The following is a 27,157-nucleotide window of genomic DNA, read 5'->3' as shown; positions in this document are numbered from 1 at the left end:
GGGAACTCTTGTAGACGGAGACAGAGAACTTTTTTCTATGTTCACCTTCCATCCGTGAGATCTGAGAAAGGCCAGAACGATGTCTGTATGAGCCTTTGCCTTTGAAAGGGACGACGCTTGTATTAGAATGTCGTCCAAGTATGGTACTACTGCAATGCCCCTCGGTCTTAGAACCGCTAGAAGGGACCCGAGTACCTTTGTGAAAATCCTTGGAGCAGTGGCTAATCCGAATGGAAGGGCCACAAACTGGTAATGTTTGTCCAGAAAGGCGAACCTTAGGAACTGATGATGTTCTTTGTGGATAGGAATATGTAGGTACGCATCCTTTAGATCCACGGTAGTCATAAATTGACCTTCCTGGATAGTGGGTAGAATCGTTCGAATGGTTTCCATCTATAACGATGGTACCCTGAGAAATTTGTTTAGGATCTTCAAATCCAAAATTGGTCTGAAGGTTCCCTCTTTTTTGGGAACTACGAACAGATTTGAATAAAATCCCATTCCTTGTTCCGTTATTGGAACTGGGTGTATCACTCCCATCTTTAACAGGTCTTCTACACAATGTAAGAACACCTGTCTCTTTATTTGGTTTGAGGATAAGTGAGACATGTGGAACCTTCCCCTTGGGGGTAGTTCCCTGAATTCCAGAAGATAACCCTGAGAAACTATTTCTAGCGTCCAGGGATCCTGAACATCTCTTGCCCAAGCCTGAGCAAAGAGAGAGAGTCTGCCCCCTACTAGATCCGGTCCCGGATCGGGGGCTACTCCTTCATGCTGTTTTGTTAGCAGCAGCAGGCTTCTTGGCCTGCTTACCCTTGTTCCAGCCTTGCATAGGTTTCCAGGCTGGTTTGGGCTGTGAGGCATTACCCTCTTGCTTAGAGGATGCAGAATTAGAGGCCGGTCCGATCCTGAAATTGCGAAAGGAACGAAAATTAGACTTATTCTTGGCCTTGAAAGGCCTATCTTGTGGAAGGGCGTGGCCCTTTCCCCCAGTGATGTCTGAGATAATCTCTTTCAATTCTGGCCCAAAGAGAGTTTTACCTTTGAAAGGGATGTTAAGCAATTTTGTCTTGGATGATACATCCGCTGACCAAGACTTTAGCCAAAGCGCTCTGCGCGCCACAATTGCAAACCCTGAATTTTTCGCCGCTAATCTAGCTAATTGCAAAGCGGCATCTAAAATAAAAGAGTTAGCCAACTTAAGTGCGTGAACTCTGTCCATAACCTCCTCATATGGAGTCTCTCTACTGAGCGACTTTTCTAGTTTCTCGAACCAGAACCACGCTGCTGTAGTGACAGGAACAATGCACGAAATGGGTTGTAGAAGGTAACCTTGCTGTACAAAAATCTTTTTAAGCAAACCTTCCAATTTTTTATCCATAGGATCTTTGAAAGCACAACTATCCTCAATAGGAATAGAAGTGCGCTTGTTTAGAGTAGAAACTGCCCCCTCGACCTTAGGGACTGTCTGCCATAAGTCCTTTCTGGGGTCGACCATAGGAAATAATTTCTTAAATATAGGGGGGGGAACAAAAGGTATGCCGGGCTTCTCCCACTCCTTATTCACTATGTCCGCCACCCGCTTGGGTATAGGAAAAGCGTCGGGGTGCACCGGAACCTCTAGAAACTTGTCCATCTTGCATAATTTCTCTGGAATGACCTTAAGCAGTGCGCGGAGATGTTCTAATTTAAATTTAAATGTCACAACATCAGGTTCAGCTTGTTGAGAAATTTTTCCTGAATCTGAAATTTCCCCATCTGACAAAACCTCCCTCATGGCCACTTCAGATTGGTGTGAGGGTATGACAGAACAATTATCATCAGCGCCCTCCTGCTCTTCAGTGTTTAAAACAGAGCAATCGCGCTTTCTCTGATATGCAGGCATTTTGGATAAAATATTTGCTATGGAGTTATCCATTACAGCCGTCAATTGTTGCATGGTAATAAGCATTGGCGCGCTAGAAGTACTAGGGGCCTCCTGCGTGGGCAAAACTGGTGTAGACACAGTAGGAGATGATGTAGTATCATGTCTACTCCCCTCATCTGAGGAATCATCTTGGGCAATTTCATTATCTGTGGCAGTACTGTCCTTACTTTGTTTGGACGCTATGGCACAATTATCACACAATTTTGAATGGGGAGACACATTGGCTTTCATACATATAGAACATAGCTTATCCGAAGGCACAGACATGTTAAACAGGCTTAAACTTGTCAATAAAGCACAAAAACCGTTTTAAATCAAAACCGGCACACTTTATTACTGAATAAGTGAAAAAGTATGAAGGAATTGTTCAAAATTTACCAAAATTTCACCACAGTGTCTTAAAGCATTAAAAGTGTTGCACACCAATTTTCAGAGCTTTAACCCTTAAAATAACGAAACCGGAGCCGTTTACAAATTTAACCCCTATACAGTCCCAGCTACAGCCTTTGCTGTGACCTAACCAAGCCCAGAGGGGAATACGATACCAAATGACGCCTTCTAGAAACTTTTCCAACTACTTTCAGGTCCTCACACATGCATCTGCATGTCTTGCTCTCAAAAAGAACTGCGCAGTAATGGCGCGAAAATGAGGCTCAGCCTACAACTGGGAAGGCCCTCCCTGACTGGAAAAGGTGTCTAACATAGTGCCTGACGTTAAAAAACGTTCCCCAAATTTATAAGTGTGAATTATCAGCAAAAACATGTATAAAATGACCAAATAAAGCAATCGATTTAGCCCATAAAAGTGTCTACCAGTTGTATAGCCCATATTAAGCCCTTTATTCTGTTTGAGACTAAGAAAATGGCTTACCGGTCCCCATGAGGGGAAATGACAGCCTTCCAGCATTACACAGTCTTGTTAGAAATATGGCTAGTCATACCTTAAGCAGAAAAGTCTGCTAACTGTTTCCCCCAACTGAAGTTACTTCATCTCAACAGTCCTATGTGGAAACAGCAATCAATTTTAGTTACTGTCTGCTAAAATCATCTTCCTCTCACAAACAGAAATCTTCATCCTTTTCTGTTTCAGAGTAAATAGTACACACCAGCACTATTTTAAAATAACAAACTCTTGATAGTAGAACAAAAAAACTACATTTAAGCACTCTTAACCATCTCCGTGGAGATGTTGCCTGTGCAACGGCAAAGAGAATGACTGGGGTGGGCGGAGCCTAGGAGGGACTATATGGCCAGCTTTGCTGGGACTCTTTGCCATTTCCTGTTGGGGAAGAGATATTCCCACAAGTAAGGATGACGCCGTGGACCGGACACACCAATGTTGGAGAAATATCTCTAAAATTAGACACTTACTTACACAAGACACAACTAAGATTTTATTCCACTCTCTCATTCTTTCCCGCCTCGATTACTGCAACTCTGTCCTCTCTGGTCTCCCCACCTGTTTAGCTCCTTTACAATCCATAATGAATGCCTCTGCCAGACTCATCTTCCTTACATGTCGCTCTTCATCTGCTGCACCTCTCTGCCAATCCCTTCACTGGCTTCCTCTTGCCTCTAGGATCAAACACAAAATTCTCACTCTGACATACAAAGCCCTCAACTGCACTGCTCCCCCCTATATTTCAGACCTTGTCTCCAGATACTCTCCCTCCCATCCCCTTTGCTCTGCTCATGACCTCCTACTCTCCGGTTACCTCATGACACTCCTGTTTACAGGACTTCTCCAGACTGGTTCCCATCTTGTGGAACTCTCTGCCTCGCCCCACAAGACTCTCCCCTAGTTTTGAAAGCTTCAAGTGCTCCCTAAAGACTCTACTGTTCAGGGATGCATACAACCTATGCTAACCTTACTTTATACCAGTTACACTCCTCCATTGCTATCCCCTGAACCCCCTTAACATGTAAGCCTAAGAGTCCAGCTGTTTGTAGATCACCTTCCCTTCTTAAGAGCGGACTACAACAGTGCAACTCTTTGTTGTACTCCCCCTTTGTTTATAGCGCTGCGGAATCTATTGGCGCTCTACAAATAACCAATAATAATAATTGGAATTCCCAATAAAGATTGCATTAGACTCGTCATTAAGGACTTTTTAACATTTGTTGTTTCCAATCCTAGGTCTGTATAATACATTATTATTAGTTTTGTATAAACATTATTATTGATTTGGTAATAACACATTTTTATTCATATATTTTTATGCTTTGTCTGAAAATTTCTGACGTAATATACAAGATAGATGCAATTTTTGTCAAAGTGCGTAAAATGTGTGCATACTTTATTCCTGATTGTAGTCAAACTTTAAAGTGTTGTAAAACGTAATAACACACACACACTCATACTACAACACACACAAACAACACACACTCTCTCTAATACAACACACATTCTCTCTCATACATCACACACAATCATACTACAACAGACACAAACACTCTCATACAACACACACATACTCATACTACAACACAGTTATATGACACACACATACACCACACACTCTCATACAACACACAGTTATATAACACACACACCACTCTATCATACAACACACACTCTCCTGCAACATACACACACTCTCCTACAACACACACACACAAGTCGTGACCCAGTAAACATGGTGTGCGACCCAGTAATGGGTTCCGACTCATGGTTTGAAGAACCCTGTTGTAGACAGTACCTAGGGGCAATCACTAGGGCTATTGGGTACACTAAAGAACATTTTTCTTACATTTCGGGGGGGGGGGGGGATAAATGTGCAGCACGGTTGAAACAACTTATTGAGACACATCAACAAAACTTCAGAACATTTAAATGGCAAGATGTATATTTCATATTAATCTCATCCTCTTCCTTTCAGCATCACTGTAGGTATCACTGATTCTTGATGAGTTTAAATTGTGTATTATACTTGTTTGTGAAATGTTAAATGCAGGCAACAAATGCAGCCTTGCTGGCCCTAAATGTGGGCAAACAGTTTCCCTGGCCTGGAAACGTATCCGTTAATTGATAAACAGAGCCTAGTGAATCAGTATAATCAGAACAAGAAATAAAAAAACAGACTGTTCAAATTCCTTCTTGTGTAATTACTCAGGCTCATAAATCTGCATATTTAAAATATAATATGGTCTGTCATATCTAAAATCTAGTATGTGTCTGTCACACAGCATTAAAATGTTATTTAAATAGTTAACTATAGCATCACTACATTTAAAAAAACAAACATTAAAAATGCAAGACAGACTTATAGTTGATAGCTGTACGGTGAATCATCTTTTTTTAACATTTAATAAATACTTTATAAATACAATTATTTTTAAGATTTTACTAGTCTCTTGAAACATGTTATTTTCTTTTTTTTAAAAATATTAAACTTTTAATGCCGTTATGGCGTTCTATTCCGTCCTAACCGCGCTAGTTTTTAGCACCGATAGGACTGAATAGAACGTCCTAGCCGTTTGGCTGTCCTAAAGCCAACGGCGCTTCCAGGATGCAATCACGGTCTGGAGGGCGTGCCTTGCGGCACAGGGGTGCCCCCCTGACCTGATCCCATCATTGAAATCTCACGATCGCGTGCATGATTTTAATTTGTTTACAACTGCAAATTAACCCTGTTATCAAAGGGTTAATAACTTATACAGTATTAAAACAAAAATATTATTAAAGCAAATGTTTACTAATACAATTATCTACTTTTCAAATACTCCTGAGACATCTTATTCTCAACAACACAATAAGCAATATAATTAAAGGGATATGAAACCCAAAAACTCTCTTTTGTGATTCAGACAGAGCATACAATGTTTAAAATGTTTCCAATTTGCTTCTATTATACAATTTGCTTTGTTTACATGGCATTCTTTGGAAAAGGGACATTATACACCCAAAAAAATATGGGCCATTTAAATAAAGCATTAAAAGAAGGTGAAGTTTGTAATTGACATGATGACACTCCAGGAACAGTTTTGTGAGATTTCCTAAGTATTCTGCAGGAGATTGTAGTCAGGAAGAGCCAATTGCCTTTGCCATGCATTATCAATTACACAGGCAGCTCCAGCATGGGGGCTGGCTGTAAGCACACTAGTTACTAGGGAGTGTAGGAAAAAGCCTTGCTTTGTAGCTATTAAGTATTACGGACGTATTCATATGCATATCCAGTCAGAGGGCAACAAACTTTATCATAATTTTTAAGGGCTTTCGCAATAAAATTGATAATACATGTCAATTAAAAACTTCATCTTCTTTTAATGCTTTATTTAAATAGCCCATATTTCTTTGAGTGCATAATGTCCCTTTAAAGAGATACCTAGCTAGGTGTTTGGAGCACTACATGGCAGAAAATGGTACTGCAATCTAGTGCTCTTGCAAACAGGCAACATTCTAGCAGAACTGCTGCCATATAATGCTCCACGCATGTGCACCCTCCAGAGATTATTTTCAACTAAATATACCAAGAGAACAAAGAAAATTTGATAATAGAAGAAAAGTGGAAAGTTGTTTAAAACTGCATTAGCTATCTGAATCATGAAAGAATAATTGTGGGTTTTATGTCACTTTAAATAATGGTAAACAAACTATATTTCCACTAAAATCAGATATCAATTTAAAGGAATCGCTTATTATATTAATTTTCTGTGATACCACCAGAAGATATGAAAAAGTTTGTAGTCCTCCAAGCCTGAAGCAATTTACGTGATCAGCATATACCCGTGTTAAAATGTTGTACAAAATATGGCAATAAATCGTAAGGATACAACTTGGAGATGTCGGTGTATAATGTCTTTACAATGCAATTTGTAACGTACAGCTTTTGAAACCATTAGTTTTTAAAATGTGAATATCAGCTGCTTTAAACCAAGAGTGACAGTCCACTGTTACAAATATATATTAATGAATGCAGCATGGCAGATACTAAAAACTGCACAGTACACGTTTGACAGCATAAACTTTCCTAATCCTATTAATAAATTCATACGAGAGAACGTTGCCGCTCTCAACTTTCTGCACTTCCACCGGAAGTAAGCGGGCGATCTAGCCAGCAAAGCTGCCTCGCTGGTTACAGACATTCACAACACGTGGGACCAAAAACCGGTGTAAGAGCCCTCAACCATCTGTCCTTCCCACGTGACCGGTACCCGCCGTACTAAACAGGTGAGCCTTGAAGCCTCACTTACGACCGAACCATTACTAAAGTGGGGGAATAGGGGAAAACTAACAGAGCAGCGTTAGAGAGGAGCCTTTGTGAGCTATGAGCGCTTAATACCGGTCACGTTATATGAATCAGTGAGTGCTAAATACATGGTCTATAACATGTAGAGAGACGCCTTATAGAAAGCTTATTGTACAATTGATACATAATTACTATTCTCCCTGTATCAAGTAACAATGAGTATCGGCAACAATTACACAGCGTTTAGTAATGTAAACAAATGATAATCATTCTGTATTCACTTAGCACGTTTGATACAGGGACTCTATATTCATCCCATGTACCACGGTGCTTTGTAAATCGTATGTGTGTAGCTTGTCAGCATGAGCAATGAACAGTGTGCATATACATCTCGCACTGTACCAACCAATATATAATCTCTAATGTAAAATTAATTCAGCTCGTGAACTGCAACCCGTTAGGGTAAAGCAGTGGTTACCATTTTTTCCCCTGACACACCAGACCTTTTGAGATTACTTACGTTTTTATGGTGCCTGTTAAAACATTTCAACATCAGAGTGAATAAATATTGTGTGTGTATATAATATATATGTGTTCATTTTATTTATCATATCTCCATTGCTATTGCCAGTTAGTGACACACATACATACATAAGCTCCTGCACTGATTGTGGAGTATGTAGTTGGGTTAGAGCTGTAAAGATTGGAGGATGCATTCCATTGCTTTGTTTCCAGCGACTCCCTCATTTACAGGAAAAGCGGACACAGTAAATAACAAACCTATTGAAACGTTTTTTTTTTATTTATTGCTATGTATGGGGAATTACATTTTTCCTTAATTGACTTGTAATGGGCTATGTGGGGGTCAGAGATGCATGGTAGAATAGGATGAACAACCAGGCAGATATCCAAATAATTAATGCCTTATTGATGAGAACACCGGTTCAAATCCATAATTCCAAAATCCAAACTTATTCTGAAATGTAATATTTTATTAAAACTAAAATGATCAAAAAATATGTTTTCCCACCTGTAAGTCACAATCTTCTCTGCCTGTGTTTTTTTGTTTTGTTTTAATTTGTTCTAAAATTCAAGTGATATAAAACGACCTTTAGGTTGCATGTATAAACTGTATAATGACATGTAAATATGACATAAATAATATATTGTTCTTTACACTTGGTTCCATCTCTTCTCCAAACCGTCCCATTTTACAGATGCAAAACTGAATACATGTATACTTCACTTTACAGCGCTTCACTAATAGCGCTTTGTGAAGCTGAAGTTCAGCCTCCAAGGATTTTGAAACGGTGCTGTAATCTTCGTGAGATTGCAAAAAAAGTGACTGGCACCATTTTGTTATGTGCAGTTCACTCCGTTTACAGCATTGCAGTGCAATCTGTGTCTCAGTCCTATAGTCTGGCAAATTTTACTACAGTAATTGTCACTATTTTACAGGTACAGTGTTTATTGAATACTGTGCTGTGCTAGTGTTAAACTAAACATAGCACTATTGCACCCCTAATATACTGTATGTTAGTTCAAACGTGTTTTCAAACACACTGGCAAATGAAAAGAAAGCTAAAACCGCCTTGTTTCACTTTAAGGCGGTTTTCACTTTACAGCGGGGCTCTGGTCCCTAACTTGCTGTATGAGCGGGGTATACCTGTATATCAAGAATTACACATTCCTAGATGTGATGTTTTGTGGGCCCTTATTTACAATACTTTTATAGTGTTTTAGCAGTATAATATTCATGCACATTAGTACATAATACATACCTAGTGTTCTCCCAGGACTTTCAGACAAAAGCTTGCCCAAAATACCAGATCATTTTTAGCTTTTTTGCTATCAATCCATTTAAACAGAAATAGAGTCTTGATGTTTTTTTTTATTTATTTACCTTTCAAAACTATATATAATTTTTAAGTAGACAACCCAAGGTATTGATCTAGGCCCATTTTGGTATATTTCATGCCACCATTTCACCGCCAAATGCAATCAAATAATACAAAATAAAAAAATGGTACTTTTTCACAAACTTTGTGTTTCTCACAGAAATTATTTACATACTAAGTGTGCAATCATGGCACAGATATTTTGTAAAAGTTTCTCTGGGATCCCCTTTGTTCAGAAATAGCAGACATATATGGCTTTGCCATTGCTTTTTGGTAATCAAAAGGCTGCTAATTGCAGCTGCACACCAGACTTCTATTATTCCTGGCAATGAAGAGGTTAATTAGGTAGCTTAAAAGGTTAATTTTAGCTTTAGTGTAGAGATTAGCCTCCCATCTGATAACTTCCCACCCCCTGATCACTCCCAAACAGCTATCTTTCCTCCCCCACCGGTAACCCCCATCTTAGGTACTGACAGACAGTCTGCCAGTATGAAAATATAAGGCTTTTTTTTTTTTTTAATAATATATATTCTGTAGCGTAGTGTCCCCCAGATCCCCTTTTTTGTAGTGTAGCGGCCACATCCCTCCCTTTCCCCCTTTTTTTTTTTTTTTTCCCCCCGTAGCGTAGGGCCCTCCCACCTCCCCTGCTGGGCCGCCGGCACCAACAGAAGATTGTTACAGACGGCATCTGCCCTAATATGGAGCCGGAGTCCCGATCGCGCTCCGACTCCATATGCGACAGAGCTTTAGGAGCTCCAGCTCTCATCTGTAACTTAACAGCTGAGAGTGCTGGAGCTTCCTGAAGTGAAGAAGTGTGTGTGTGTGTGTGTGTGTATATATATATATATATATATATATATATATATATATATATATATATATATATATATATATATATATATATATATATATATATATATATATATATATATATATATATATATATATATATATATATATATGTATATATATATATATATATATATATACACTGCAAGACGTATATATACGTGTTTTTGGGTGAAGGGGTTAAAGGGACACTCAAGTCAAAATTAAACTTTCATTATACAGATAGAGCAGACAATTTTAAACAACTTTGTAATTTACATCCATTAACAAAATTTGCACAGTCTTGTTATATTTACACTTTTTGAGCAACCAGCTTCTACTGAGTATGTGCAAGAATTCATAGAATATACGTATTTGCATTTGTGATTGGCTGATGGCTGTCACATGATACAGGGGGGAGTGGAAAAAGACATAACTTAAATTTCTCAGAAACAAAATCTACTACTCATTTGAACTTCAGACTAAGTGGTATTGCATTATCTTGTTATTGTGGATTTGTTTATGCAAATCTACTGTATTTACTGGTCCTTTTAATAGACACATCACCTGGCTGATTTTACTACCCACCAGGCTAGAATTTAAGTCGATATTAAGCTAAAATTGGCTAATTTTGTTTTTCCCATGTTGTACAAATTATCATTAAAGTATGTTAAACTGAGCACTTAATTTGTGCTTTTGATATCTTAACTAACATTTATAAATATCATGAAATGTTATAAACTTACAATGTATTACACTAAACCTACCCAGCAACATTTTCTGTGGAGTACACTGCATACCTACCAAAAGCTATCATTTGTGAGACTGAGGAAAAATAAAAACTATTGGTCGAAGGCGGAGCTACGCAACACGTGTAGCAGAGTGCTCGTAGTTTGGGAGAGTGCACGCCATACAACTTGATGCGGAGTGTCCCCGTAGTGCTTGGCGGATCTATAAGCACTGGGTTTGAGTACTGCCTACGAGCTAAGGCATGTATCGTCGACTATATTGACTGACACACAGAGCCCCACTCGGGGACGGTCTTGGAAGCTCCGGGCCACAGACCCCCTAAAGCAACCACCGAGCAGCCGCAAAGAGGTCAAGGTAGCGGGGCCCGTATATCGAGCTACAATCTGCAGGCACAGGATCCTCCCATAATCTGTCGATAGTAGAGCACTAGGGTAAGGCGATCATACGCCAAACACTGTAACTTGCTCTCCAGAATAGGAGGTGAGCCACAAAAGGATAATCAATGGATATACAGCTATAGGGAGAAAGAAGAGCGCCTTGCTAAGGAAGAAAACTGGAGAAATACAGACCTGGGTCCTTATATTTGTGGGAGGCGAGACTCTAAAGTTACCAGCAAGCGGCAAATAACGGCCAGAAATAAGAGGAGCTGAGTACTTGCCAAAACATCCAGAAAATACAGTCAGCTACATGAAGGACATATCACGAACACCTGGAAAGATAAGTAACTTTACCTATTACTAAATTGCTCTGACTTGGGGATTGGATTTGTCGTTTTATAATCTAATACAAAGAACTGAGCTGAGACGCAAAGGGTTATAAAGCAGGGTCTACCTTTAAAAAAACGACACAGAAACTGGCTAGCAGGGGCCCAGGCTTAGAGAGGAGAGCCTGTGAGTGCTGATAATCTGCTAAAAATAGAGAGTTGGGGACATACTGCTATAGCAGTCCTTTATGGTTGTTTATGGTTGTTGGAAGCCTGAGTTAGAAGGCAAAACTGCAGGACTAAAAAAAAAAAAAAAAAGCTCTGGATTAACGAGTGTGATAAACCCGATAAGTATGGCCCTTTTTTCACTGCTTACGAGCCCTGACAGGAAATATTTTGGATAAACCCTTGAAAAGAAGCATTATATATTGTGCATAGAGCCTATAGTTTTTTTCTGTTTTGTTTATCTCTCCGGTTAAAGGGACACTGAACCCAAAATTTTTCTTTCGTGATTCAGATAGAGCATGACATTTTAAGCAACTTTCTAATTTACTCCTATTATCAATTTTTTTCATTCTCTTGGTATCTTTATTTGAAATGTAAGTTTAGATGCCGGCCCATTTTTGGTGAACAACCTGGGTTGTCCTTGCTGATTGGTGGATAAATTCATCCACCAATAAAAAAGTGCTGTCCGGAGTTCTTAAAAAAAAAGCTTAGATGCCTTCTTTTTCAAGTAAAGATAGCAAAAGAACGAAGAAAAATTTATAATAGGAGTAAATTAGAAAGTTGCTTAAAACTGCATGCTCTATCTGAATCACAAAAGAAATTTTTTAGGTTCAGTGTCCCTTTAACTTAACATAATCTAGTAAGGCTCAAGAGTATATTGAAATGTTGAAAATATTGTAGGAGCTAACAAGACTGAAGTATGTGTAGAGCAGTGCTTTCCAAACTGTGTGTCGTTACACATTAGCGTGTCGGCGGCAGTGTGTAGGTGTGTCCCTGCTTCAGCACAAATTTTTTTGAATTTAAAATTATTTTTAATTTTTTTTTTTTTTTTGGTTTCCGACTTTCTGCCTGCCTACTACGCATATCACGTGGTTGACACGTGATTAATACCTAGTGGGTCACAGATCATCTTAACCTATTGGCGCAGCTTAGCGGGAACTGAAACTATTCCAATTGACGTCACATTGGCTCCTGACTGCACGTGTAGTCTTCTCAATTGGCTCGTGGCTGCATATCTAGTCAGTGAGTGGGACAGCAGTGTGTTTGCAGTGTGGGCAGTAGTCAGTCGAACTTGCAGAGCTCTGAGGGCAGCAGCTTAAACGCTGAGCTGAAGTCAGAAGTCAAAGTGTTTTTATTTTGCAGCTAGCTCCCAGTAGTGCATTGCTGCTCCTGCTCTTGATATATGGATAGGAAGTGGAAGCTTAAAAATGCTTGATGATGAAATGCGAGTATCTTTATTTAATATTCCACCAAATATTCAGAAACTGTGTTCGTCCCATCAACCTCATACATCCCATTAAAATAGTAAGTAGCTATTGGTGTTATTAAACTTTTTGTAATTCTTGCACATACTTACTGTTACTTGTAAATACATTTTGTTGTTATATAATTTATGTTTGTGTCCGTATCTCTTAAAACAAGTTAGTTTAACCTCCTGTTTGCTATTGCAACTGAATTACTGTGTCGCAAAATGATGTTGGTCTAAAAAGTGTGTCCCCAACATGAAAAGTTTGGAAAGCTCTGCTCTAAATATTTATTGGAAATTCCAAAAAAAAATCCCTAGCCTACTGGAAATTCTAAGAATATATAGCTCCTTTTCAGGATATAAAATCAACATAACAAAATCGGAGATCTTATGGTTAAATAAAGATGAAAGGAGTATAGACTCTCATCCATTTAAAGAGGCAAAGGACCACATTAAATATTTAGGTATATACGTAAGTAGAAATCCGGCAGATTGGTACCTGATAAATTATAATAAGTTATGGAAATCAGTAATAAGTTTGAAAGGTGGAAACATTTTCCGTTAGCCCTCTCTGCCAAAATTCATTTGATCAAAATGATTATTCTCCCGAAGATGATGTTCCTAACACAAAATCCACCCTTACTGATAAAAGAAAAAGATATAAAGAATTTTTATTAAAAATTTACCCAATTTCTCTAGAAAGGGAAAAAAGTGAGAATTGCAAAGGGGAAACTAATGCAGAATAAGGACTATGGAGGATTAGTATTACCTAATATTAAATTCTATAACTGGGCATCTATGATTAAAGTTGCTTGCGATTGGATTACAGAGAAAAACATAATCACACATTTACAAATTGAAAGGGATTTGACTCCAGCAATTTCCTTACCAGGGCTACTCCATCTAACAGAAAAAGACATCCCAAAGTCAATTTAAAGTCAGAAAAAAACTTTTTTATATAATCAAAGTTTGGAAGAAATTTAGCAGAGAACTAAAAAAAAAATATATATATGTCAGTATATTTACCGATATGGGGGAATCCAGAATTTGTACCGAGTATAGTAACCAGCATTTTTAAAAATTGGAACCAGAAAGGCTTAATGTATTTATATCCGCTAGAAGACCGGAACTTGGGTACAATTAAATAATTTACAAGCCTAAGCCAAGAATACTTATTGCCAACTAAAGAATTGTATGCCTATCTCTAGATCAGACAGTACTATTTTAGATTGATAGAGAACTGGTAGGGATTGGTCTTTGGGGAGAATTGATCAAGTTATTGGTTTATATAAAGAGAATTTCCAGAATACTGGCTGGAGTAAAGACATACAATTGGAGATGCGCCACTGTCAAGGATGGGGGACGGGGGCTTTCTTTTAACCCCTCATTTTTTCCCCCCCCCTCTCCCTTCGGTCTGTTTGCCCCCTAATATAAAAACATTAATACTAATAATAAATACGTAAGAGTATTTTTGGTATAACTGCAAATTTGAGGGGTTAAAAACACAATTCATAATATTATATATGTAAACATGTCTATTTTGTGTTTTATGTTAGAATATATATGCAATTCTTGTTTTCAGTGGATACCAAACTCTGTATAATTCAATGTTTTCCTTTATATTTCCTTGTTATATGTAATCATATACTATGCTGGTCACAGTAAAAAAGATAAAATATAATGTATATGAATGAGTAAAGTAAACTTACTTATAAGAGTCCGTGTGGGGATAAAGCATATGTGCTAGTTGCAGATGTTTATTTGTCGCAGCATAATATTCATGTTAAATACATTTTACTGAACTTTAAAATATTAAGCACAGATTACTAATGGTCTCTTTAAAAATGTATACGCAAAGAAACATACCATTAACAATTAGTATTTCCCCTTTAAAGAAAACTGTGACAACACAGGGTTTCAAGTATCCTGCTTAAAGGGGCATGGAAGTCATAAACTGCCATACTTTTTATATACTTCTAATACCACATTTACTTTTGTTCTCTTGGTATATTTTGTTGAAAAACATATATTAGTAGGCACAGGATCACCATTGCACTACTGGGAGCTAGCTGGTGATTGGTGGCTTCACATATATTCCTCTTGTCATTTGCTCACCAGATATGTTCAGCTCCAAATGTGTTGCAGAGGTTAAACACATAGAACATTTTATTATTGCACTATTGATTTAAATACCTAACACTTTAGAGCATTTTAGTTTTGCACTTTAATGTTCTTTCAAAAATCAATGGTATATTGTATGCACCATATTTACACCTTCAGCAATATATCAAGTTAGTATAATGCGTAGACTTTATACACACCTCTTACACTGATTTGAGGTCAGTTTGTGTGTTTTAATTATGTTTGCATGTCTTTTATTGTATAACTTGCCAGTGTGTAGGATTAAAGGGACACTAAACCCCAAAAAAATATTTCGTGATTCAGATAGAGCATGCAATTTTAAGCAACTTTCTAATTTACTCCTATTATCAATGTTTCTTTGTTCTCTTGCTATCTTTATTTAAAAGGCAGAAATGTGATGCATAGGAGCCGGCCCATTTTTGCTTGAGAACCTGGGTTATGCTTGCTTATTGGTGGGTAAATGTAAGCCTCCAATAAGCAAGCGCTATCCATGGTGCTGAACCTAAAATGGGCTGGCTGTTAAGATTTACATTCCTGCTTCTAAAATAAAGAGAAGAGAACGAAGAAAAATTGATAATAGGAGTAAATTAGAAAGTTGCTTAAAATTTCATGCTCTACCTGAATAAAAAAAAAAATGCGGTTCAGTGTCCCTTTAAGAATTTGTCGAAACTTTTAGATATAACAGGAAACATATCATTTTTGTCCTATTAAGAGTTAGGCTCTTGGATTTATAGACTGATAAATACAGATATGAAAATTAGTCAGTGACTGCACAATATATGTCCAGTTTCTCATATCTTATTGGTTTATAATATCTATCATATACTTTGTTCTCGGCTTAGAAAACAAAATGAAGTATATCTTGGTGACGGGTGGTGTGATCTCCGGGATTGGAAAAGGGATCATTGCGAGCAGCATCGGCACAATCTTGAAATCCAGCTCTCTTCATGTAACTTCTATCAAAATAGACCCATATATCAACATTGATGCAGGAACTTTTTCTCCTTATGAGCATGGTGTGTATGTTTAAGACTTTGCATTGCAGAGTTTCAGGCAGTAAATGGGTTAAATCATTGCTGGGTTATTTACTGGTAATCAGACAGATATATCACTATTGTTTTGTATTATTGTCAGTCAAGATTTTGTGAGATACTGAATTCACATTTTTTTTTCTTTCATGATTCAGATAGAGCATGCAACTTTCTAATTTACTCTTTATCAATTTATTCTTCGTTCTCTTGGTATCTTTAATTGAAAAAAGCAGGAATGGAAGCTTACGAGCTGGCACCCTGGATAGCGTTTGCTGATTGGTGTCTGCATTTAGCCACCAATTAGCAAGCGCTACCCAGGTGCTGAACCAAAGATGGGCCGGCTCATAAGCTTCCATTTCTGCTTTTTCAAATAAAAATACCAAGAGAACAAAGAAAAAATGATAATAGGAGTAAATTAGAAAGATGCTTAAAATTGCAAGCTCTATCTGAATCATGAAAGAAAAAAAAAATGGGTTCAGTGTCCCTGGGGAAAAAAGGGTTAAATGACTGTATTGTATTAGTTCTTGATAATAAGGGTTGAATCACTTTATGTATTTCTGGTAGACAATGGATTAAGTCACTGGATAGTTCTGGCTTTTGGATTTAAAAAAAGTAAATACCTGTACAATGTGTGTTTTTTTTTTTTATTTTGTCCCAACATATGTCCCAACATATGTCATAGACAAGGTATAAGACTTCCTGTGGAATTTATTTTTCATAATAAGGAACTTTATTTAACGCTGAATTTATACCAGTTATCTGTGTTCTCCCCAGGACCTTTTTTAGCGGGTGCACCACATGGCTTATTTTGCTAAAATCTTAGCCAATATTAAAGGGACACTAAACCCATTTTTTTTTTCTTTCATCATTCAGATAGAGCATGCAATTTTAAGCAACGTTTCTAATTTACTCCTATTGTCAATTTTCTTCATTCTCTTGCTATCTTTATTTAAAAAGCAGGAATGTAAAGCTTACAAGCTGGCCCATTTTATTTTCAGCACCCTGGATAGCGCTTGCTTATTGGTGGCTAAATTTATGTTCTGAACCAAAAAATGGTCCGGCTCCAACGCTTTACATCCCTGCTTTTTAAATAAAGATTGCAAGAGAATGAAGAAAAAATGATAATAGGAGTAAATTAGAAAGTTGCTTAAAATTGCATGCTCTATCCGAGTCATGAAATAATTTTTTTTGTTTAATGTCCCTTTAAGCTAAAATGCTAATATTAATAATGTAACATTTCTATTGCACATATTATCATTAAATAAATCTATGTTAAATGATGCAATGAATTTGTGCTTTAGATAGCTAAAAATGATATAATATTAAAAAAATATTATAATGCCACCCGGCTGGCAAAATATTCTGTGGAGAACACTGGTTATGTTGCCACAGTGATAATGAATATACTGCAGTGTAATGTTAAATATGTGTACCCTTTTGGTGAACACACTGATGGATCAGTATGTTGACACTGTGTAATTAGTATGTTTGCAATCTCAGGTGAGGTTTTTGTGTTGGATGATGGAGGAGAGGTGGATCTTGACCTTGGTAATTACGAGCGCTTCCTGGACATCCGTTTAACAAAAGACAATAATTTAACAACTGGGAAAATCTATCAGTCGGTGATAAACAAAGAGAGAAAAGGAGATTACCTGGGGAAAACTGTGCAAGGTAAGCTTGATACAGAGTGCAGTACCTGGAAAGAATTATAGAGAGTTGTTATAAAGAGACGGCTTTCATATAAATAACTTATTATTTTGTTTTTAGTTGTCCCTCACATCACTGATGCAATCCAGGAGTGGGTGATGAAACAGGCCTTGATTCCAGTGGATGAGGATGGCATAGAACCGGAAGTTTGTGTAATAGAGGTATAAATTAACCCTAATCTATTTATATATTTTTTTTCTAAAAGTCACTGTATATCTCATTATCAACACCAATTTTTTAATTATTTTTCCAGCTCGGGGGCACTGTGGGTGATATTGAAAGCATGCCATTTGTGGAGGCTTTCCGACAGTTTCAGTTCAAAGTTCGCAGAGAGAATTTCTGCAACATCCATGTCAGTCTTGTGCCTCAGGTAAGCAATACATGTATTCGTTTAAACACACTAAAATTAATTACTTTTAGCACAGGGCTCGACAAACCCAGGAGCCTGGGAGCAACTGGCTCCTAGAATTTTACCCCTGACTCCTAACTTTTTGGGTTATCTATATACAAATCCCACTGTCTGGCTCCTAAAATATGACTGGCTCCTAAATATTCTTACTGGCTCCTAATTTTTAAACAGATTTGTCAAGCACAGTTTTAGCATTTTAGGACCAGATTGGCGGGTTCTTCAGAAAAATTAATGAAACTTTAGGAAAATAGTATTTATGTGCCAGAAGTAAATATATGAAACCCAAAAAATAAATCCCTTTAGGGGCTACAAAGTTAGCCTTCAATGCTTTTTATCAGGACCAAAGGTCCTCAGATAGTTTGTGTCTGAGCCATCGAGGTAGAGTGCAGGAATTTCACTGGAACTGTATAGCACTCAATATATATACATTCATCCTTGCGCCAGTGTATATTTTTGTTTGTTTTAAAAAAATAATAATAATAATTTCTCTATCTATTGCATGTTGTAGCCCAGTGCCACTGGGGAGCAGAAAACCAAACCCACCCAGAACAGTGTAAGGGAGCTTCGAGGATTGGGCCTTTCACCTGACTTGGTGAGTGTTAAACAGTCAGGACAATTTCCTACTACTTTAAAGGGCATTCCCTGTGTTTCAGGGTGCAGTGCATTATAGCACTGCGTGACATGATAGTTTTGTTACGTTTACACTTTGTGCTTTGTATTGTATATCTCTCTTGACTCCATATTCTGTCCTTTTTAAAGGGATAGGAAAGTCAATACTGAAATGTGCATGGGTGCTTTTCACTTTCATATAAAAGCATTTTTGCAATATACTTCCATTAGCAAAAATGCTTCTTGTAAAAGTTATTTTTCAGCACCCTACAATATGCTGTGTGGGCCCGTACACCAGTATTAAAGTTTAGAGAACCACGGGGTGTTTTATTGCATTTAAGCTTTTCACTTTCTATTTTAATGTATTTACATTCTGTAAATAGCAGTGTATTTAGGATGTGATTTTACAAATTCTGATTATGCTTTGAAAAGTTTCTGTGTAACTTTAAGAAATTAGGAATATACTTTGTATATTTCTGTGCATCTTTTACAAATTACATTGTACCTGACAGTTTTTAGAAAGTGGTATGGGTAGGAAACTGGGGGAGTTTCCAGTGTTTTCTGAATCTCTCACAATTCTCATGATATTCTCTTAAGCATTTTACACCTGCATCATCATGACTTTAATTTTGACTAGACTGTCCCTTTAATTTGAATTTGCTGCAAGCTGAGACTTTATCATTGCCAGGTGATTCCCTGTTAACTTCAAGATCACCTGTGAGATTCTCTTTTGCTTTGAAACTTTCTATGGGAGGCAGCTCTTTAATCTCTCTGGGACTTACATGTTCCTCCTTTTTTTTTCTTAGAGAATTTAGTGAGGTCATCCACTGTAAAGTCTGCACTATAATTTCCCTCTAACATGGGGAATTTTCGATAATTGGACCCTTGGGGAGAAACCGAGAAGACTTTTATGGTTCACTAGTGTTTTTTCATTGTACATATCTGCCAGTTCTATGTATTTACAACACACAACAATATACTGCAATGCAACAACTTGTCTGTTTTTTCTCAGGTGGTATGTAGGTGTACCAATCCCTTAGATACATCAGTGAAGGAAAAGATATCCATGTTCTGTCACGTGGAACCACAGCAGGTAAAAACAAAACTGAAAGGAGTAGACGATTTCAATCTATTATATACATCATGGTCATTTTTTTTAATGAACTAAACCATATCACATTATGATACCTTTGTACCACAATGATAATCCAATAAACACATTCTTGTCTTTATGTCACTTGTACTCTGATTTAAGTTTGATGGTGTACTTTTTTCAACAGGTTATCTGTGTACATGATGTCTCATCCATATACAAAGTTCCAATTATACTGGAGGAGCAGGGGGTGGTGGAGTATTTTCGAAAGAGGTTGGATCTTCCTATTGGGCGTCAGCCTCGCAGGCTGCTGATGAAGTGGAAGGAGATGGCAGACAGGTAAGAGATTCTATTTAATAATCTGGAAATATGAACACACCTCCATAACCAGTAATAAAGTAATTTCTTTCTAATGACACAGTGAGTCCACGCATCATAATCAATTACTGTTGGCAATATCACTCCTGGCCAGCAGGAGGAGGCAAAGAGCACCACAGCAAAGCTGTTAAGTATCACTTCCCTTCACACAAACCCCAGTTATTCTCTTTGCCTGCAGTGCAAGGAGGTGGTGAATTATAGGTTTCTGATAAGAATCTTCTTCAAACAAGATTTTATTATTTTAAAGCAGAGTAGGTTTGCTCTGATCTTTCCTTGGATCTAGCCGTAGCCCACGTCAGTCGTTTCAGTAGAGCAGTGGTGGCTTTTAAGCAATTGGGATCTTGTGGGGTATAATCCGCACTGTGCTTTCTCAATCAGTTTTGCTGCCCTATTCAGAAAGCCTGAGTAAGCTTACTCGGTTCTTTCTTTTTCCACAGGTCCATGTGAGGGATGACCCTCTCAAACCAGGTGAGCTGTCCTTCTGCCGGTTAGATTGACATTCAGGTAAGTGCCAAGATTATTTTTTCTTTATTATGGGAAAAATCTGACACTTCAGCAGTTAAAGCTGCATGGAGACGTTTATACATTGGCCCTATTGAGGGTTAATTGCATAGGCAGATAGAGCAGGCACTGTGGACGATAAGGAGTTATTAATAAGCTTTATTTTGGGCTCAGTTTATGTCCTTACCTCTGGTTTAGATCCGGTCAAGGACTATGTATGTGATGTACCGTTTTTTACATAGTGTTTAATACGTTATTGTAACTGCTCTGCTATAGACCCTAATGGCCGCTGGGACCGCCCATGACTATAGTGAGTCGGTTCCCTTCAGGCGGCAGGTAGTTTTTGCATGCCTTCTGGACTCACTTCCTGTGAGTTCCGGAGTTGTGACGACGGTTAGATTGGCGGCTCTGCTGAGATTGAAGATCTTCCAGCCGACTATATTGCGCAGTTCGGGAATAAAAACCGGATCGTTTGCAGATTGGAATTGACTTCGATCAGCAGGAAGGTAGGCCCCTCGGCAATATAGAGGTGTAGAGGGTGCCTGGTTTTGTTATAAGGACCGCTGCTCAATTTTGTTAAACAATTTTTTATTGAAGTCATACACAAATACAATGTAAGGAGAGTGTCCCAAAACAGTTACAGGAAATGCATATACAGTATTATTAGATAGATGTACATTATATATCCGTATGGTTCAAGCATTAATATAAATTTGGACAATCCATAGTGAGACTTCAGTTTTATGATAAAGGCAGTAAAATAACGAAAACAAAGGTGGTCCTCTCTGAGCTGTGTAGAAGATAAATAAGAGTATCTATTCAGATTAAATTAAGGCCAGGGAGGAGATAGCTTTTAAAGTTTTATGGGGGGGGGATGCAGCGGGCAAGAGCCGCTCGAGATGGAGTGGGGGGGGGGGGGGAATGGGAATGGAGGGCGGAGCCAGTTAGAATAACGAGTTGATAAACACAATTGGATTTCTGAGCTATCAAGTAAACTACTAATGGAGTTAACCTCTATATATAAAAGTCAGCCAGGAACACATGATATTTGATACCTAAAAATGCAAGGGCGCATAGAAGAGATTATGTAGTCAGGGGGTCCATACAATAGATGTAGGTTGTTAGCAGGAGGGATCATGAGTTATACTACTGAGGGAAATCTATAATATATTTTAAAATGAAAAATATGGGATGAGATAAGCATTATGCTAGCTTCTAAACCAGGGGGAGATAGGCATCTATGTCGAAGTGAGCTGGGCAAGATTGAGGGGGGGTAACGTAAGGAATAGTCTAGAGATGACTGTTACACTTTACTATACAGTAAATCTCAACATTCAACATCTGCTATGCTACAAATATTGCATGAGTTAAACAACATACAATGGTAAGTATGCAACAAGTAATACACTTCAATAATTTTTCGATAAACATTGTCGAACATATAAAGGCAATAAGAATAAAAAAAAAACAGCGAAGATTACAACTATGCCTGACAGCAACTTAGCTTCTTGAACCTCAAGTTTTTATTGATATATTAGCAAGGCTGGCTGACTAGATAGAAGGCCTCTCATGGGCCCATTAGCTAAAAGGGAATGGGAGATCATATGATAGTCAGATTTGCGGCCTCTATAGGGCCTAGGGGTAGCATATAGTACAAATATTATATGGGGGAGAGGAATGTCAGCGGGTGGGCGCCGCTTATTAAATGGGGGGGGGAAATGGAGGGCGGAGCCATATAGAAGTACCAGTTGTGAACAATGGTTAGAAATAAAATCTTATTGTCTGGAGGGCAGAAATAAGGCAAAACATCGGTAAGAGTCCCTTGGCATTGGCATGCTTAAAATTTATCGACACTTAAGTGATAATGCTCCATGCGGAAGTTTGGGATTGACATGCAAGTTGATATAATACTAGGGATATATACTGGATTTATCTATAATAGTCTCATCTAAGACCAATCAAAATATATAGTAAATAGCACGTTATACTCAGGTTGTTGGAATAGGTAGACAATTGCTAAACATATATACGAGTAGTAATACCCACATCTCATAGCTAGAGAGAAAGAGATCATTGTCATGATAGCAGATAATATGTACACGGAGATATCTAACTTTGTCACAATATAACTAGTATCATCAACATAAGCTAAATGGATAGCGAATTATAGAAATAATATATTTCTGTGAACCAGCAGTAGGGAAAATATTGTCAAATGGGATAGTCAAAACAGAGTAGCAAAAATCACAAAAGAGATGGCTGTAGGATGTAGTAAAAGTCCTAAAGATGCGTATGTAGGCAGAGCAAAAGGCTTTAGTGTATATAGAGGACCCCAATTACACAGCGACAATATTTATATAATCCACCATCTGACCTAATTTATATGTCTCATGAAGAGTAGATCTAGTAACGAGAATATAGGAGTGGTACTTAATTCCAGCATGCAGGTCCTGCTAAACAACCAGAATAAAAGACTAGGGCTACTGTAATTATGGGGCATGGCGTGTTTCACCTAATATTTGATCGGACAACTTATAGGAGTATATACGTCTCAATCATAGTCTCTCAGTATTAAGCTCATCGAAGGGGGGTCCTAATAAATGTTAAGTCTGGGAAAATATATGTAGCTACAAAAGTGTATGTTGTCTGAATGTGCAAAGAGTCAAAGCTGGGCATGATTGGAGGGTCTAATGCACTTCAAAAGATCTAAATAGTTAGAGGGCTATTTAAAACAGATCTAAAAAGACAAAAGCCAACTGGCATAGTTAAGTGCATCAATCAGGAAATTAAGTTATACCTACCAATAAACCAAGAAATAACCCTCATGCTGAATGAGATTTAACTCCAATTAAGTCATTAGAGGCAGCAGTAGACTCCACTAGAATAACCCACTCAAGAGCTCACATGGCCAGGCTTTGGCTGCAATTAAATATAAGTTGTCTATTTCAAAATTGTTAGGGCAGACTAGATAGTCAAGACAGAGGTATAGCACATACATAGAGATATACCGTAGGTTAGGAAGGTTATAAGGCTGGAAGGGGAGAAACAAAGACATCATCACAGACATCCCTTTCAAGGTAATAGTTTTAAGTGCTGACCAACAAAATATGTTTAATGCTAAAACACACACACACAAAAAAATAAAATAAAAATAAGGCTACCAGTGCAATTATATTTGACTACCTGTTTGACAAGAGATGTAAAAATACTGAAAAAACAAACAACAAACAAAAAAGAAAAACCTTGGTACATGGTGCTATGTAAGAGACTCCTAGTCATATGTTCAAGGGCATCAAACTACAGTTTCAGCATTTGCCTTAGCATGTATAATACAGAAACCGACAAACAGTTCAAACTATTTTACAAACTTTTCGCTGCGGTACAACATAGGTCCGTTATTGAGCGGTATTGTTCAATCCTGAGAGATAATATACCAATGCAACTGTACTCCTAGCCAACACCAGTTCTTTTAGATGGACTAGCTGCAAGTTGAGCAGGATGGACTCCGTGGCAAGCACCTTTGTACAGCTGTGGAAATGCTGGCTGAATTTGGGCGACATCGTATCGGCATGCTGATTCAGGGGTAAGAGAAAGTATCCCCCGTGAGGCTTTTAACTCCAGCAACCGGTATTGACTCCCCATCGGAGCCTGGACACCACTATTTTTATTTGTACCTGGAGGGCTCGCCTTCCAGCGAGGTAGTAGAGGCGTAAAGGAATTAGTGATAGTCAGGGCTGTATGCCGATTCAGCTGAGGGACCGTATTATGATATTGGGTAGCGAGGGGGTTTGCTGAGTGCTCCTCGCTCTGCCAACGTACATCTCGCTCCCTGTAACCGGTCGGCACCTCTGTAGGAGTCAGGTAGGGAGGATCAGCTGAACCACAAGCAACCGGTGTGGCATCCATGGTACTACTGATGTCCTTTAATGGATCTGCTCGGCAGAGCGCGGGCTTCTGATGGGCTGGGGAGATTATGTCACCTTTTTCCTCAATATTGCCTAATTCATCCCATGTGGTAGCACTGCACATCGCAGAATCCTGCTTTGTAAGAGGGATAGTGACATCCGATTCCTCCTTATTACTGAAAAGATTCCGCGTGCCCATGTCACGAATGTGCAGCAATAAGCTTTCAAATTGATCCTGCATGTCCTCTCTCAGTCGCAACAACAGGGCCCGTATTGTGGAATGAGGAATCTCCATTTTGTTAGCTCTGCTGACGTATCCTGACTTCTCCTCAAGACGTTAGGAGGACTTAAAACTCCATTAACTACTCACTGTTAGAAGTCCCAATCTCTTACTACTAATTGCACCAGTAAGCCGTAGGTTGTGTAGGGGCTTGAGGAGCTTTCAGGGGTTGTCTGCGTAGTTGGTTTCAAAAGATGATCCGGGTTGGCCCATAGGCCTCAATAGTCGGCCTTACCATGATGTGTGTACTGATAGACAGTTCTTGGGCCTCAAAAAATCGGTTAATGGGCTCACTCACTTTCTTAGTGCCAGTAGGTAAAATAAGTGTCCCATATAGTAAGTAAAAAACGGTGATTATGAACATAAAATCTTATTAAACGTTGGAGCTCAAGGCAGATGCGACTGCTCCCTTTGGCTGTTGGCTCCGCCCCCCCCGCTGCTCAATTTTGACTTTTACAAAAATTAAAATTTAAAGGGGCAGTATTGTTTCTGTGAATAATATTTCAAGGTGATATAAAAAGCTCAAAATAACTAGTAGTATTTGCGGCACCTGTTTTTTCTCACACAGTATACCAATAAACCTCTACTGGGTCGGCCCGTCAATGTATCTATTGCTCAAGACACTTAGCCCACATACAGTTAATGGTTTGCGGTTTGAATTATGGTATCTTCACCCCTGTTAAGAGATTGTCCAATCTATGTCTCTCCCCCCCGTGTCGTCTAATCACACACTGTAAACTAAAATGTTGTATTCAATATACAAGAAGATAGCGATTGCACTCACATGTGACGGTAGACGTATCTGTGCCGGTCTTTGGGGAAAGGTTCGTAGTTACCCAGTTCAAGATGTCTCCACTACGAGCTGTAAACTCTCAGAACGAGTTTTCCCTCTTTCAGCACGCCCTCTGTAAAACACGTCCATTGTGTTTGTCTTCCGTGCTGCTGCTGATCCTCCAATGGTGTGAGGGAGGGGAGGGGCTTGTCGTCTGCTGTATCCCGGAGACGCTGTTACTGATACCGGTACTCCGGAGCCAAATGCTGGGGCTCAAATAATCTGTGCTCTCTGTGTATCCAATGATGTAATCAAATAACCAACATGAAGAGAGCACCGGATTGGGAAAACAGAATCTCTTTATTCCTTTAAAACACACATGGAAAACAGGTTACAGCTGATAACCTTGGATCAAAAAATGGTAGGTGTGGGTATCCACGTACCCTATGACTGACGCGTTTCGGCTTCTGCCGTAATTGTAGCTACTGGGTACCTGTGCTTACACCTTTTAAATACTAAAACACTTTCTCATAGGTTAAAACAAAAACACATGACTATACATACACCTACACCTGTTTTTGAGAATACGCCCATTTGGAGGGCTCTAAATTATTAACCCTGTATCTGCTGGCCTACCCACATAACCTTCCTTATGAAGATTCTGCTATCTATATTATTCTTATGTCACTTCTGCCTTATGGCTTTGTTTTTAATAGAAGCTATAGGGTGGTCATATGTATTGTGATGTTTACCTTAAAATAATATAAGATTTATATATTATTTTCAGGTAAACATCACAATACATATGACCACCCTATAATTTCTATTAAATACATAAAGCCATAAGGCAGAAGTGACATTAGAATAATAGAGATAGCGGAATCTCCATTAGGAAGGTTATGTGGGTAGGCCAGCAGATACAGGGTTAATAATTTAGAGCCCTCCAAATGGGCGTATTCTCAAAAACAGGTGTAGGTGTGTGTATAGTCATGTGTTTTTGTTTTAACCTACGAGAAAGTGTTTTAGTATTTAAAAGGTGTAAGCACAGGTACCCAGTAGCTACGATTACGGCAGAAGCCGAAACGTGTCAGCCATAGGGTACATGGATACCCACACCTACCATTTTTTGCTCCAAGGTTATCAGCTGTAACCTGTTTTCCATGTGTGTTTTAAAGGAATAAAGAGATTCTGTTTTCCCAATCCGGTGATCTCTTCATGTTGGTTATTGGATATAAAAAGCTGCTTTTATTTTTCTCTTTTATTGGGTAAAAGATGGATCAAGAGGCCTTGCAGAATGCCACATGTAGCCTGTGTTTTGACTCCCAGGTGGAACCACCAGTCCCTTTTTGTTCTACATGTATTGAAAGAACTTTGTGTTACAGGGATAAACTTTTTGATACTGAGCCGTCATTAGCTAAGGTGGATAATGTTCAGGTGTCTCCTGTAGCAGATATAATCCGCAGCTTTCTCCTCAAACGCCTCGATCTTTTTAGTCTACACATGCAGTTCCCTGCATTTCCTCTCACGCTCCGGTAGGAGTTTCTTTGCAAGACATTGCAGCCCA

At 38.4% G+C, this 27,157-nt stretch overlaps 1 protein-coding gene across 1 annotated transcript in view; it reads left to right on the top strand.

Moving 5' to 3' along the window:
- The first annotated feature begins 6,977 nt into the window (after window positions 1-6,977).
- CTPS1 (CTP synthase 1) overlaps window positions 6,978-27,157 on the top strand; it is a 65,388-nt gene continuing 45,208 nt past the window's right edge. The window contains exons 1-8 of the mRNA XM_053704771.1: window positions 6,978-7,097; window positions 15,751-15,924; window positions 17,440-17,610; window positions 17,707-17,807; window positions 17,900-18,016; window positions 18,564-18,647; window positions 19,677-19,757; window positions 19,945-20,096. Of these exons, the coding sequence (XP_053560746.1) occupies window positions 15,759-15,924; window positions 17,440-17,610; window positions 17,707-17,807; window positions 17,900-18,016; window positions 18,564-18,647; window positions 19,677-19,757; window positions 19,945-20,096 (872 nt within the window). The 5' untranslated portion in view covers window positions 6,978-7,097; window positions 15,751-15,758. The remainder of the gene's footprint in view (window positions 7,098-15,750; window positions 15,925-17,439; window positions 17,611-17,706; window positions 17,808-17,899; window positions 18,017-18,563; window positions 18,648-19,676; window positions 19,758-19,944; window positions 20,097-27,157) is intronic.

This window comes from Bombina bombina, chromosome 3 (genome assembly GCF_027579735.1).
Source record: "Bombina bombina isolate aBomBom1 chromosome 3, aBomBom1.pri, whole genome shotgun sequence".
In the NCBI taxonomy this organism is placed as follows: domain Eukaryota; kingdom Metazoa; phylum Chordata; class Amphibia; order Anura; family Bombinatoridae; genus Bombina; species Bombina bombina.
This window is presented reverse-complemented; position numbering and strand designations above follow the sequence as displayed.